Below are 16,393 nucleotides of genomic sequence, written 5' to 3'. Positions count from 1 at the left end.
TCTGCATCACTTTTCACAGTTATTTCCATCTATAGTCTGAAGAGGTAGATTTTTCTGCAACACCTGAGAATTGAACTGTAACATAACCAGGTGTAATCAAGGAAGGACAATGGATTGGGAAGAAACCGCCCCAAAGCATTTGTGTTTGTAACTACACTGCAGTGTTACAAATAAAGGGTGACTTCTACTGACTGTATAGTTCAGTCAGTGAGAGATTACTCTAACGCTCTAGGGGTTAGTCAGCCAGCTGTGCACTGTCCCCACCTCACGACAGGGTAGCAAGAAGAGTACACACCCCCTGTACTGAACACATTTGTTGCAAATTTATTGTAAAAGGTATACTGAGATGGACGGTATAAGCAATAGCTTTAATTTTCTTTTTTAAATACATGATTACTGGTTTACACACAGTAAAGCAGCTGCCCGTGGAAAGCATGTGTTGTATAAGTACACAGAACAAATTTGTTGGAGAACGGCAGTGCAACATATGGCAGAACAACAGAGTTCTGAACTTGTCCTAACCTAGCCCTCGTTCCAGTCAGTGTATGGAATGACTCTAAGGCTTCATGAAATTAAATGTATCCTAACTAGATTTAGGAGAGACAAAGTGGGAAGGCTCGCATGTGCACACAATTTTGTTAACAGAAAATATATCATTCCACTTCTTCCCCCCCATCACTAAACACAATACTTACACTGGTTTTTCATGTATTGACATTTGAAAGCTGTTTGTAATTTGCAACAGAATCCAAGATCTATTGTTGCTTACAGACAGGGCAAGTACTATACCATTCTGGCAAGAGAGAAGGGCAACCAAGTACACGTTTTTGTTTTTTTGTTTTTAAACTCTTCGGAAGCATTGCAGTTTACTTGCAACTTGCATTCAGTTTCTAACTATTTAGCAAGAGAATAAATTCGGGTTCTTTTCTGCACTTGTCAAGCTGAAAATCCTGTTGCTTCTATATCCATGCTTTAGAATAGCAGCCAAACGAGTTTAATGTAACACTGTTAGATTAATTCTCTTCAGTATCTCTACTGCCACCACGTGGTTAGAATTGGCAAAGTCAAGCTTATGCCCTCACTGTGCATGTTCCCAGCAGCTTCACCAACTTCACTGTACTTGGAATGCATACAGAGAAATGTGCAAATGCAACTTGGGAGAAATATAACATGGCCAGTTGTTGAATTAGGTCACAACAGATATAAAACTGACTTGGTATTTGAAAGGTTCTTCTCAACCTTCGCTTGCTTAAAGACATTTATATCCCACTGTACATTATCTCAGGCAAAGAGTGAAGAATTCAGTGCAGCCTGAACATTCAAGTAATTTGGCAACTAAACTGTCAAAGAGCCAGGGTAGGCAAGCAGAGTACCTACCAACAATTGTGTGCTTGAATCAGAACTCTCTCAAAAGCAAAGACTAAATCAGGTACCAGGAATTTGAACCCCCTCAAAATTCGCAACTACAATTTAGAAAGTGAACACTAGCAAGCAAAGTTAACGGCAGTTGTGATCACTCTGCACAACACCTACACTAACAAAGTAAACATGCTGTTGGTCCCTGTCTTAAAACTTATATCTAGGGGGCTTTAGGGGCTTTTCAAAGCAAATGGACATCCAGAACTCTAATCCGAAGGCAAAAATTAAAAAATGGAGCTGTGCTCACCGTGCATCAGTTAAAATACCAGTTGATGCACCAAATTTAGCAGGTAACCTGTAAATACCAGAAGGCACTTTTACTTACTGGTATGCTTTGTCTAGCAAGCCGTTTTATTCTAGAAAAAGTAGTCACTAAGAATTTAAGATCAGAGTAGTTTTTTTTCTACTAATTCCTTCTGCCTGGATTAGGTAACATAACATCACAAAGACTTGTCCATATTCTGAATTATCCTTGTTAATATGCAGATTCATGTCATGAAAATATGTCTCCAGTCACAGAGGTGTTATGCTTTTCTGAAAAGACGTAATAGCAGAAATAAACTACAAAAAGTACCAATACTTTGACAACCACTAACCCAAACCCCAGCTGTTTTGAGCACACAGCTACTAGTACTTCGTAGGACAAGTAATAACTAAATTGCAAATTCAGGCACACATTTACGGATAGCATGCTTCAAATTACAATTTTTAAAAGAAAGGTTCTCCTCTGAAGTTGGGGGCAGGGTGCTGACAATGTAACTTGGTTTTAATTGGTGGCTGCCCAGACCACATCTGAGTGCCTCTGCAGCTACTGGCCTCTTTTATTCACTTTAAGAGGTAGGGCAGCAGTCACCCTATCTATGAATTAACCCTGCAGGTCAATCCTGAGAAACATGAAAGACAGTTGTAAACCCTGTTTTTCCAGTTGCAAAATTACATATATTTCAAAGCAGTGGATGAGACTGCAGCTACACTAAACCCTGTACGATTTTTTTCCCCAGCTTTGTTTGTACAAACAAATATGAATTTAGGGAGCAGAAGTTTCCACTGGTTATCACACCTCTGTTCACCTATAGTTTACTACCTTATTTGGTAATTACAACTGGATACCAAACCTTAATTCACATAACAGAAGTTGTTGCTTTTTCCAAACCAGTTATTCCTCTGACATGATGTCAAATCTGTGTATGAGTCTGGTTAACATGGTGGTGTGTGTTCTGGGGTCAGAAGGTAGAAATTTGCATGCATCCTTTATGATAGGGTTGTTTTTAAAAAATGAGGCAGATGTGCAACACAGTTCTGGAAATTTTATAGATAAGCTATTCAATAGCCGCTACGCAGCTTCCTGTATCAGGCAAGTTCTGTTGTTCTAAGAAAATACAGATATGGTAGAAAAAGTAAGAAAATTTTCACCACAAAACTAATAGTTACCACCACCAGTTAAAGTTATACACAAAATATATCTCTCAATACAGTGTTTACACTTTAGTCAACAAAATCTGTGGTAGGAATGGAATCTAGGCAGACAGTTTTTTCAGAGCTCTTTCCTTCGGCTGCCACCCTCAATTCAGGATCTGGTTGGATTCCTTCTTGCGCTCCATTGGTCGAAATCCCCAGCCTCTCATGGGAATTGAGTGTGCATGACTGCAACACATGTGCAGCTAGATCAACATCCGCTTCCCTTACAGAAACCTGTTCTTTAAGGACTTCCACCTTCTCATTCAGCTCATTTCTCTCTGTTTGAAGAGCTCTGCACAGCTTTTCCAAACGCTCCAGTTTTATTTGAAAGCCTTTATATTCTTTATCTTTCACTGTTTTCTGCAGTAAACAAAGACAGCACATGACAAGGGTGACTTTCATGCAACATAACTTTTCAGAACCATTAGAAACGAACTGAGAATAAGCTTAAATTTACAACTTGCACAAGCAACTTTCTATAGCGACCCTTCTCGGGATGCCCATTTAGTGCTTCTGAGTTAACTAAAGCCACCCCCCCCAATCTCCTCCTCACCCAACTATTGTTTAAAATATTTGTTTGCAGGACACAGACCTTCTGTCTAGTTAGGTAAGTGATACTCTAATCTGTGGAGCCCATCCTGCAACATTCAGAATTAATTTGAAGGCAACTAAATTGTTACCAACATTCAGTGGAATCTGCAATGAAAGCAGTCCAGGCAAAGAGGTTTTACATAGCCTTCCAAGGTGGTTGATAATACGTATTTTATGTAACAGTCTATCAACCAACGCAATGGTCACATATCTGAAATTTATTTATTTATATTTATTCTTTGGATTTATATCCCGCCCTCCCCGAAGGCTCAGGAGGGCAGGACATTTCTGAAACAGAAATATCAGTAAGTGTATCATTTTCTGAAAAATCTAAAGCTTCTCTCTGACATTCTAGCACAAGCTGCACTTAACAGAGCTTCGCTTTTCAATGGCTGGGCAGAGAACGGCCAGCCTCGGTTTGCTTTTCACAGCCTATGAAGTTACATATATGAGCTACTTGGAAGAGATTGAAAACCAACACTCACCTCTTCGGCCATCTGCAGAAGAGCTTTGTTGTTGTTTTCCCATTTTGTACGCCAAACTATTGTTTCTTTTTCCAGTTTTTTAATCTTCTTGGTCATCTAAAATTAAATTTAACAGTAATGCTAAACAATATTGCTTTTTCAACCCTGCCTGAAAACCAACACTTATCCCCTTATAGCTGCACTAGTCCCTTATTTCTCAGTTCCAAGGGAGCAGTCACATTAGTCTGTTGCAGCAAAAATGAACAGCAGACACACAGGGAATGCAAGAAGTAGAGACCCAAATGTAGTGATGTAAATCCTCTTCAATCCGGAGCAGAAGATAGTGCAAAACCTCCTAATGAATCTCAGCAGTTTCTTCCTTATCAGTTGTTTTGTTGAAGGATGGTAATATGCAATAAACCTTTTAACTGTACAGATGGTACATGGGCTGAAACAATACTCAAAACAATACTCTAACTTAGCAATACTGTCACTCATGTAACACAGACAAGCAGAAATCTCTTACTTACGTAGGAAAGTTTGATACCACTTTTCTTTACAAAGAGATCCAAAGCAGTATACAGAAAATTCTCAAAAATACAGCAGCCAATTGATACACTATCACTTAAAAACAAACAAAAAACCACTCACAAACATATCCTGGGGTGATCCCGGTCCACCAAGCTTTCATGGGGACTACACTTCTGCCTTGCGAGGCACACACATTATACAACTGTGCAGTGACCTGGAGATCTATTTCATAATTTGTATTTGAATAAATACTTGCACTACATCCACTGAACAGTGCACCGATGGACAGACACCATCCACTCAGCCTACCACTAATTAAACCACTGCCAAACAGCTGCCTATGAACAATCTAATTTCAACTGTCAGCCTCCTAGAGTTACAGAAAGAAGAATTAGACATGGACCTGACAGCTGTGATGCCACACTGGATTTTTACACAGGATGCCTTCGTCACAGTGCCCAGGGCCAAAGGAACCAGCAAGCAAGATTGCTTACAACACAATCTCAACTGTGCAAACAGGGATGCAACAAAGTCTCAAAAAACAAAACAAAACCTGATACCGTAATCAGAAAGGCAGGCAAAGGATTGGCAGTTGTCGTCTGGAGGCTGAGACAGCTTTCCCACACACTATATTTTACAAGCCAGTATCCTTCGACCCACAAAGAACAATGAAGGAATTACCCAGGTGTACATGACAACAAACCTGGACATGACCCAGGAACCGTCATCTAAAAGACACCAGACTGGCAAAGCTAGGGTGCCCCAATCGTTACTGGTACAATCACTGTAAGAGTGTTTGGCTATATGGACTTCTTCATCATGTGCCATGCTATCAATATCTCAGTTAGTCAAAAACAACAATCCACAGGTACTCTCCCAATGAATGCCATCTAGGCCACTATGGATAGTGAGCTTCTATATACCAACATCTTCCACAAGACAGGCTAAATGCCATCAGGAACATTATCCCTAATATTACAACACATCTTGCTGCTAAATTTTGTCCCTTGGTCTCTATCTGTAATTAATTCAGATCTGGCAATAGCTTGTATCTTAAGGTGAATGACAGCCATCAGAACCAGCATTTACCCCACAGTATGTGACAATATTAATGACTTACAGCAGTGCTTCCTCAGCTACTACATACTAACACCTCTCCTGTACATGAGATTTCTCAGTGTCATTTTTATCATCTGGGCACTTGGAAAGAAGCAAGAAAGATTCCACAAGGACTTCAATAGTTTCCATCATCAACCTGAGTCTGGACCAGTCCACACAACAGGATTTTTTCCTCCCTGAACACCACCACTGTACAGCTATGCAATGGGACACACCACCACCACCGATGGCTATACAACTACACACTTCCAGAAACCACCCTGAACACAGTACAAAATCCATTGCCTAGTGCAGGGGTCTGTAACCTATCACACCATACACTTGCATTTGCTTCAGTGCTTTAAGACACTGTTTACTGTCATTTCTAGGATTAAAATACCCTTTCAATGACATTAAGAAACAGACCAATAAAGCTAGACTAGTATCTAGAAATAACCTACTACAAGACAGGACCAAACAACCTCTCAGCACCGTCACTGACAGCAGCTTCCAACTCAAAACAGTCCAACTTATCAATGATTAGCTGCCAATAACCTACTGAAGTTTACAATAAGGAAATCACTTTAACCAAACTGTACTATACCATAAACATCATCAGAAAACTCACGTGATAGGGATCAAGTCAGGCACTGCCCTTTCCTCCAGACAAAAATTACTTCAGGTCCTCAGGCATAGAAAAGGATGAGGCTGAAGAAGCTGGTACCTTACAATCTGGGCTGGAACTCACCTACCCCACAACAAACAGCTCCTGGACGCAAGGCATACGTATAGTGCCTCAGGCAAAGAGGAGGGCAGGGCTGAACAGCAGGTCGTGGAGGGAAACCCCCCCCCCCCCCCGTAGCTGTGCTGTCAGCTCTCTCACAGGCACTGGGTGGCAAGGCAAGCCTGTCCAGGCATTGCACCTTAAACTCAGCTTTTTCCTAGCAATATCTCCCCTCCACCATGCCAACTCTGTCCCTATTAAAGGTTACCACCTTGCTCACAGGCAATCCTACTATGGAAAGAAATGTTTGCAGCCAGATAGCTCCAAAAGTCAAATTAAAAAACTGCCAGAACACAATCTGTGTAATATTGTTTTTATTAGGACCAACCCATTACAGGACCTAACAACATCAGGCATACCATCCTCAAATGTGATAAATGCTATCATGTGGCAACAATGGTGTTCTCTTCTCTACGTTGGACAAACAGGTCAGTCATTACACAGATGGATAAATGGACACATAACTGACATTAAAAACTGTTGTATTCTGAAACCAGAATATTTTAATCTCCCAGGACACTGTTTGACCTCTTCAACAAACATCAACAAGAGACGTCAGCATGAAACTGTTGGCCTGGGATTTATTAAAAAGGTTTCACTATCTCCCCACCTCCACCATTAAACTGATTGTGATAAATAGTTTCAGAGGGTACCATGTTGGTCTGCAGCAGAACTGTTAGATTTGAGTCCCATAGCACCTCAGAGTCCTGAAACTCTTGTTGGTCTGTAAGGTGCTACTGAACTTGAATCTAACTATTTTAGCAAAACTGGGACTCCCTACCAATTGTATGTGCTAACTAATTTAGCATAACTAGTCTATGCTCTTTTTTAAAAAAAAAATTTTTTTAATTTCACATAACTATATTTACAGCCCACTGTTCTCACTAAGACTCAAGGCAGATTACAGAATTGAAAACACTACAGTGCAAGACACCCAACAAACAAGGCAATCGGACTAGAACTACAGATTTAGTAAGCAATGCAAACCATGACTGTCTAAGCAAGGTGTAGTGGAATCACACAGGTTAGAAGACAACGGAATAAAAGCAAAATCCTATTCAATAATAACAGCGCCTTCCTGGATAGTTCCTTTCCACTGTGTCCTTTACGACAATGCCCTCCTGAGTCTATTTTACTTTCTACTTCCTGAATTTCATGGCCACTTGACTGCTGTTTGGCATTATTCTTTCTACAGGCAGTATAAATGATATCCAAGGTTCCTTTCACACGCAGAACTAGCCGTGCAATACGCACGAATGACGGGCGGATTTCCCGGGTGCGATCACATGAGAACATCTGGCAGGCGTCCCACACCCGTCACCAACCTGTTTCGCCCCGTCGAAGATGCGAAGTACAAAAATACCGGGGAAAGGGCAGTAGCAAACAGGTTTGCGATGGGCGGCAGGCAGACTTCCCCGTGTGATCGCTCCGGCTTGCTCCCACTGCGTCACTGATCCCTCGATGGAGCGCATCCAGAAACACCCAGCAGAGGAAAAACCCGATTCACCCGCCACTGCGTCTGATCATGCTGTGGGGGGTCAAATTGATACGGCACAAAAAGCCTCGCTTCCCTCCCGCATTATCTGGCACATGTGACGGGGACCATAGTGAAGATTTATCCACTGCATCTGAACAAGCAGGCTCTAGTTCACTAAATCCTATGCTGGAATGTAATGTTGGTCTTAACGCCCCACATGATTCTTAATTATTTTAGCTTAATTCTCAAATCACTACAATCCATTGTTTAAGATTTCTTAAAAGCAGCAGGGAAAGATAGTTAACTTTTTTGCTGACTGTTCAAAACAAGAGACCTAATCATTTCTTCTAACGGAAATGAATATATCAAATCGGATTTACTGATAGATATGTGACATTTAACAGTTGACTAATATCAGGTAATTTCAGATTCTTCAACAGTGGAATGAGGAAGATAAAAAAGGCTCGTCGCTTACGTACCTTTTCCATTTCTTGTCTGAAAGTTGTGAAAAGTTCATTACTCTTTGCCATTGTTGTCTGGAACTCCTCAAATTTGTCAATGTAAAGAGAAAGCTAAAGGGGAAAAATACTTAAGTCCTCTACATTATTTAATTATATCCAAACTTTGTAGCTTAACCACCAATGCACATGCTCTCAACACCACCTTAAAAATTAAAAAGTAATGATTGAAGCAATGTCAAGTTCAAACAAATCATACAGCCCAGAAAATCTACAACAACTAAATCATTCATCTCCCCCAGCTTGTATCCTTACAGTGATAAAAAGCAACACATTTGTATAACCAAGGTGAAAACACACCATCTTGCATTTTGAAATATCTTACAAAAGGACAGATATGGCAGAGGAGAAAGTTCTGATGGAATGCAAGATAAACTGGAGTAAAAAACGTATCAGTGGCAGGGCTGTGAATGATGAAGATATTCCATTAGACACTAATCTAAATTTCAGTTTGACAGTGACTTCAGACTCATCTTCAAACTGTTCATCAGAATCCTTAAGATAAATTATACTGCCACCAGTTTCAATGCTAGAAAACCAGACTGGAAGGCAAACTGCATTTCTGATTCAATGCTAGAAAACTAGACTGCAAGACAAATTGCATTTCTGAATCAATACCAATCAAGACCTTCCCCCCTCATATTACACGTATGACATTTAAAAGAGTTACGTAAATGAGGTAATAATGGACTGCAGAATATAAAGCAAGAGGCAGGCCTTTGTAACGATCACAGAGGAAAATGATGGCAAATAATTTAGTAATCTAAACAAAAAAAGAAATTTTAGAAGTAGCAGCAGTAACAGAAGTTCAATTTAGGTAGGACTAAAGCAAACTGAATACTCAATACAATGTACAATACCAGTTTTGACATAATATGAAGCTTTGCTGCCTCACAACAAAGGTTTGCACTGAATTTGTGAACAAGAACAAACACCTGGAAAGCATGATTTTGTTGACTTGTTTAGCATGATATGGTAGAGCAGCCAGGAGTCTAGTAAGCTGAGATCAGAGTTCAGCAGTCTCAGCACCCCGGCTAAAACTAATGGTCGTATCAATTTGTCACAAACACCAGCTTTGAGTGACACAGAATAAAGCCAATATTAACAAAATGAGATAGGACTGAACATGGGGAAAAGCTTAAATCTAAACTGCACAGTTTCAGAAAGTATTTCTAAAGGCAATAGGAAAATTCATTTAGTCAACTAACATGACGATAACAGAGCTATTAACATATACCGAACACCTAACATAGCTAACATGTACAGGCAAACTTTAGTATACCTGCTGTTTTAGTTGGGCCTCTTGTTGTTTCATCTGTTCACATTTGTGTCTGGACTCAGTAGCTTCCTTTAAGAACTAAAGAAAAAACATTTCAGTATCCTCTCTATAATACCTTAGGAATATCTGCCACCTATATTTTCTTATTCTGACTACTATGTTAAAAACAAGTTCATTTCAAAGTTATTTACTAACCAAAATTTCACATTAGGCACTGCCAGTTTTAAAACTAACATGAGTTTTATATTGAACTGACACTGTCTCTTCTAGAATTCTACCTGAAGTGTTCAAATACATAAAAGCCACACCGTTACAAATGCATCCCACCCTGTTCAGGATGAAATGTTACATAAACATTTCCAACAGCTGTTTCGAGCTTTTCACTTAGCAGATGCACACACTAGTTTGGTTTTACTTAACAGGGCAATCTTATGCAGAGATATTGCAGACTAAGTTACCTGTACTGGGGAACCTGCAGCATCTTTACAACAATATTACCTTTCACTTAAAAGGGCATGTTTCAACTTTTAGCAGTGAGAGAATCTTCATTTAAATGCTTTTATATTAATTTCATATTCTTCAATAAACACACAAGAACAGTACATTTAACATCTTCACCGTCAGAAAGTTGATGACCATCCATGCCATCAAGATTTAACAAGCGTGTATTTGATTGGCAGCCAGAGAACAAGTGGAGCTCAGTTACTGGGATGGGGTTTTGCCATCTTTTTCATGATACAGTCATCTTCACCCCCTCCGGCTCAAAACCCCCCAGCTTATAGAGGATGTGGTATAAAAGGAATTAGCAGGCATCACTTCCCCATGTTGTTGCGGGAGCAGCACCATATCCCACATGGCTCCCAAACTCTCAGAAGCTGGTTTATGGAAGGCACATGAGGCTGGAGCAACAACAGCCAGGTTGCAAAGACTCATTCTGTCAAAGAAGCTCCACTCATGAATCTGCAAATTCAATCCTTCACCTCCAACAACCATTACTGGGGTGCACACTTATTGCTAAGTGACAACAGGACCAAGCAACATATATAGGTGCAATACATAAACTATACTACAAACTCCACTGCTACAAATCTATTCAGCAATTTGAATTCCCCCTTCCCAACGGGATTTATACAACATGGATAGGGTCTAGACTAGCATTTCCGAGGCTGCAAGCCCACAGATCACAGTTTCCTAAAATGCCCTCTCCTAAAATCCTGTTTTGGAGGGGGGGAGGGGAGGAGGTATTTCATGGTGACATCTAGTCTTGACCCAAGCCAGTGTGCATAAATACTACCCAGAAATATTTAAATAAAGCGATTTCCAATTTGTGTCAGTACAATCGTTAGGGGTCTAAAACATGCTTCTGTATTCTCACTGTACCAGGAAAAATTATTTGTACCAGATCCCTGGGCTGTATCCCATTATGCTGCTCAGTTTAGAATAGTGTGTTCAGTTGGTGAAAGGCACGCCCTATCAACGTAAGAGGCTGTTCTGTTGGCCAAAGAGCTCGTTTTGCTGATGGAATATGCTGAATGAAAGGATACAGCCAGGACCAGATCTACAGCTTAGGACCAGATACACTTACGAACTCCCTTTCTCTCTGATGTTTTTCTTCAGCTTCTTTTATGAGCTGTGTCGTTTGCTGAAGTTTAGCATCCACCAGTTGCTGTTGTAGTTCCTTATGTTTGAAGACTTTGTCCATATGCTAGAGAAACAAAGAAAGGTAGAGCATCAAGCTAGACATGACAAAGACCTAACCAGGAACACTATTATAGCATAGGCATTCTCATTTTACTGGGTATCAGAAGACTTGAAAGTCACCAAGGAAAACACAGATGCCTAGACAAGACTACAAATAATCAGAACACAAATATGGGAGTAGAATATAGACTGAAAATGCTAGACGACACTGAAAAAAAGTCATTATAAAGTAATGAACAGAGCAACCTTATGCAAAGTTATTCCAGTCTAAGCCAGTGATTTCAACAGCTCCTGAAGACAGGTTTTAAAAATGGAGATCCATCTAACCATGTTCAGAGATAGCACTGAAGATATCCAGGCATTAATGCTGAGACAGATACAGAACTGGATACTAGAAGATCAGTAGTAAAAAGTAGTTGGAAACAAGCGAGAACCTGCAAGGACTTGTGAGAGGCATCTCACTTCTCCCACAATTTCCTCTGTCCCTTTCCTGAAAGCCCCCACAGTCGCTATCCTTTTCCCGCTTCCTCCTCTCCTTCTAGGGTTGGGTGGGGGGAATAGAGATCTCCTGGAATCACAACAGATCCCTCAGCTACAGAAATCAGTTCCCCCTTAGGGTTGCCAGATCAAGGTTGGGAAATCCCCAGACATTTGGGGGTGGAGCCTTGGGAGGGCGAGGTCTGGGGTAGGAAGCAACCTCAGCAGGGTGTAATGCCATACAGTCCACCTTTCAAAACAGCCATTTCCTCTGGGGGAACTAATCTCTGTCAAATGCAGAGCAGTTGTAATGATGAGTTATCTCCAGCCCCCACCTGGAGGTTGGCAGCCCTAGTTCCCCTGGACAAAATGGCTGCTTTGGAGGGTGGAGTCTATGGCATTATACCCTTCTGAGATCTTTCCCCTCCTCCTGTGAGCAGGTAAGTCATACTTAAATGGTGGTAAAGTTCCAGAATGAAATGCTAAATGTTGTTAGAGATGGACTGTAGAATGGTAAAAATATGATCCAAGAACTCTACAGGATAAAGATGAAGAAAGGAGGTATAACTTTATATACAACAGCAATACATATCTATTCCTTTTGTTATCCTGCCCTTCCCTCCAAGAACCTCAGGGCAGGTCTCAGGGTTCTCTCCACTCCAGCATAACTTCACAGAAACCCAGTGCAACAGTTAAGGCCAGGAATATGAGACTGACCCAAGGTCACCCAGTAAACTTCATGGCAGGGTTTGAACCCAGGTACGGTGACCCACAAGTCCAAATTTACTTGGTATGGTGACCCATCCAGGGCTAGTCCAAGGTTTTTGTTTTGTTTTGTGCCCTAGGCAAACTATGACCTTGACACTGATCTAGTTCAGCATTCCATCTTCTATAGTGGCTAACCAGATGCTTGAGAAACCAATAAACGTCTTACAAAAGGTGGAGCTGCCCCCACTATGAACCTCTCGCAAATGGCATTCTGACATACACAGCCTTTGCACATGGAGATTACATTCCAGGCTTTGACCGTCTAATCCTCCCTAAGTCTCTAATAAACTCACTCTAGTAAACATCAGGACATGTTTTACATGATCAACATATACATGCAGTGAAGAAAAAATACCAACCAATGTATGACATGGAAGATACTGCTTCCAGGGTCAGATCTTGGCTTCCAAAATAGGAGAGACAGCAATGAAAAGGGAAGGGGTGACCACTAAGGGGGACTGGCCCACAACCCACTTTCAGAGGCAGTGTGACCCACTTTTGGATCCTGACCCCACAAGTTGGGAAACAGTGGGCTAAGGCACAGATAACTTACTTCTTCTCTCAGTGCATACTGTTCCACAAGTTTCTTCAATTTCTCCCCCAGTTCAATATTTTCTTGCCGTAGCTTTGCATTGTGTATGCCATGCTGTTCCAGCTGAGCCTGAATTTCATTTAGTGTGATCTGGAAGTGTGCAGTTGCTTCTTTACGTCTCTCCTCCTCTTCACGAGCTTGCTGCATGTTCTCTTCCTTTTACCCAAAGAGATTCAACAACATGCTTTCACAAACACGGTCTTTTCAACCTACTTTTATGCATGTATAAAGTTGATCCAGGCTATTATCATCTTAATGGCCATCTTGGAGCTATACTGGTTTTCCAAATCCCCATGACAATCCAATTGCTAGATAATGATGTACAATACCATAGACTTGCATGCACACACACACACACACTCTGCTTTGCTCTCGAGATTAACATACAGAACTTCTTACTAGCTTCAGTTGAAGCATGATTAGTATGGTACAGGCTACAGCTTCCTAATGTAGAAATTGGGGTTATGGGCTTCAAAAGGAGAGAAGCCACTGGTTGCTGCCACCATCACTTCATTTGCAAAGCAGCTGATTTCAGGTTAAGCCAGAAAGTCCATAATTAAGGGACCAGAAGTGTTCAGATCCTGAATACTGAAACCTATTATTCTAATGCTGTAGTGAAATTTAATGCTTTACTAACCTAAAGCCATTTCGCTTTTGTAAGAATGCTTCCACTACCAGGCAGGATATTCATAAGATAAGAAACTGGTTTGGGTAGAATGACCATCACAGACCAGCTGTCAAGTGATAATCTGCAGTCACTATCTGATACATATCAACTACCAAAAAGGGATGCAGGGCTCTTTGGGTCCTTGCCTCAAGGACTTACAACAGTCTCCTCCCCATGCTGAAGGCAAAAAATGAATGCAAATAATCCATAATTTCATAATTTTAGCATCATTAAATCAGGATCAACAGAAAAATGTAACAGTCCCATTTGTATAATCTTGAAGAACGTAACTGATTAGTTACATCTCTTCTTTTTAACCAGGTTGAAAATGACAAAAGGGAGCTGACCCACAGTGTTGGTGCCACTCAAGTCACTTTTTTTTTCTGTGGGACCTGCACATCAATAGCACAACTAGAAAGCCTGCCCCGTATTATAGCTCTCAGTCTAAGCTATTGGGGAAAGGGCCGATTCGAACACCAGCCTGGAGCCCAGTTTCTGCTTCCTTTCTTCTCGGTGCATCAAAGCAAGAGCAAAAACAAAGTGAGAGGATCAGCTCTTCTGCCAGTAGGATGACTCCCTATTTTGTCAAAAAGGAAAACATCCCTCATAATTCTGGACATCATAGTTAGAATAGCTGTAACAAAAAGAAAGGGTATGTGCTGACACCTGTTTCTCTCAAGCAAGTCCTGAAGGAGAAACACAAATACACAAAGGCAGACTGAAGCTGAGGTTTGTATCTGTAGTCACTGCTTCCTGTATTAAGCCTGGGGTGGAAGTGTAAAAAGTTGACAGTTTAAACGAACAGCATAATTATGGAAACACAATTCCTACTATGGGTGGGAACTCTGGGCAATTACCCACAATCAAAGCCAAGCCAGCAACATCACAGGTTGGTATAGTTTTGCACTGCAACCAATTTACCCAAAACCCTTCTGGCCCAAATTCTGCTGTAATCCAAAGTCCCCTTTTCCAACCCTTTGGTAGTTCAGGGAAACCACTGTCTTTTCTACGACCAGTAGCAGTTCCTTGTACCAACCCTTTAGAAAACATCACGGATGCAGTATTTCTGATCACTACCCATATACTGTCTTCTGTATATGTTAGTCATTTCCACACAGGTGACAGTACTTCTGTGGTCTTATGTAAACTGAAGGTTTTGTGACACAGCAGCTGCAAGACCATACTGCATTTAACAAAGGCATATACCCGGATGAAATGTACTGGAACCAGTGATATGCCAGTGGGAGGCACCTGGTAGCGCAGATCCTTCCTGCCTCCCCCTTCCCCAAAAACCTCTGAAAAAAAGCTGATGCTAGACTAGGTCACGAGAGCTACATGGACACAACAGTCACACAACCCAGGCAGCTGTAATGAAGAGCAGGGAGCCCAGTGAGATCATCTTCACATCACCCTTGTGCCAGCAGAGCTTCTGGAACGAACAGGAACACAGTTAACGGAAGAAGACGGGGCCCCCTCTTATTACTAGGAACACCCACCCTTTTGGGTCTCTGTGGCTGTATATGTCCATGCCTGCCCTGAACTGCCATCTTTTCAGAGGTTAAATGGTGTCCTCTTATAACATATTTTACAGAAAACGATGTATTACCAGAAAATACTAGCTATGCAGACTGGATACATCTATGAGAATTTTTTAATGGCCCGAGCACTCTCATAAAATACTTTTAAGGTCCTTCTAAAATATATCTGGATTTATTATACGTTATTACTCTAGTAGAACAATTGGAAAATAACAAGAAAGTGACAAGGTCACGGTAATAAGATGTTCCTGCTAACAAGTTTATAGATGGCATTGTGTTCAATGAATTTGCATTTATAATATGTATTAATGTTTACAGTACTCTTGTTTATGTATATTTGACTTATATTCTAATAATTCCTGCTGACAAGTTAATAGATGGCATTGTGTTAAATGAATTTGCACTTACAGTTTGTATTAATGTTTAAACAGTAATCTTGTCTATGTATACTTGACTTATCTTCTAATAAAATCGTTAAAAAAAATCTTTTCAGAGGTCTCAGTGGGGTGTTGAGAAAGGGGGGAGGGAACAAAAGATCTGTGTTGAAGACCCTTGCATTTCACTGGATACAACCCAATAAAAAATGATGACTACAGTAAATGCATAAAAGACCCCCCCCAAAAAAGAGTAATGATTATAGCTAATTTTTCTCCTCTCCCAATATAACACCAGCCACCCCCCACAGCACAAAGTAACCACTAGTTAACTGCTAGAATATCAACAGCCTTCTCTGTTATCAACTACCGCCAACAAACAAATGGCAAGTAATGCCAAGTATCCTGTATTTCCATTTGCTTCCAGTTCCCCTGTTTTCCATTTAATATGTTCTGAAGATCAGACAATTTTGTTTGCAACCAGAAAGCTTTTAGAAAGTTCAACATTAACTTACAATACATATAAATTCAAACAAAGATAATGTATTTTTTTATTTTCCTTTGTTTGAATTTACTTTGTATCTCTCCCTTATTATAATCGAGTAGTGGGCACCAAAATTCTAAAATTGGCCCCTTTAGTGTTAGGCCGGAAGAACT

At 40.7% G+C, this 16,393-nt stretch overlaps 1 protein-coding gene across 1 annotated transcript in view; it reads right to left on the bottom strand.

Moving 5' to 3' along the window:
- Positions 1–2,521: 2,521 nt before the first annotated feature.
- The window catches only part of TXLNG (taxilin gamma), a 23,624-nt gene continuing 9,752 nt past the window's right edge, over positions 2,522–16,393 (bottom strand). The window contains exons 5-10 of the mRNA XM_015417607.1: positions 13,119–13,313; positions 11,205–11,324; positions 9,623–9,697; positions 8,302–8,394; positions 3,954–4,049; positions 2,522–3,237 (exon numbers count right to left, since the gene is read on the bottom strand). Coding sequence (XP_015273093.1) covers positions 2,905–3,237; positions 3,954–4,049; positions 8,302–8,394; positions 9,623–9,697; positions 11,205–11,324; positions 13,119–13,313 — 912 coding nt within the window. The 3' untranslated portion in view covers positions 2,522–2,904. The remainder of the gene's footprint in view (positions 3,238–3,953; positions 4,050–8,301; positions 8,395–9,622; positions 9,698–11,204; positions 11,325–13,118; positions 13,314–16,393) is intronic.

Source organism: Gekko japonicus, unplaced genomic scaffold (genome assembly GCF_001447785.1).
Source record: "Gekko japonicus isolate JY-2015 unplaced genomic scaffold, Gekko_japonicus_V1.1 scaffold18, whole genome shotgun sequence".
In the NCBI taxonomy this organism is placed as follows: Eukaryota; Metazoa; Chordata; class Lepidosauria; order Squamata; family Gekkonidae; genus Gekko; species Gekko japonicus.
Note: the sequence above shows the minus strand (reverse complement) of the source record. Positions and strands in the feature narration are given on the sequence as shown.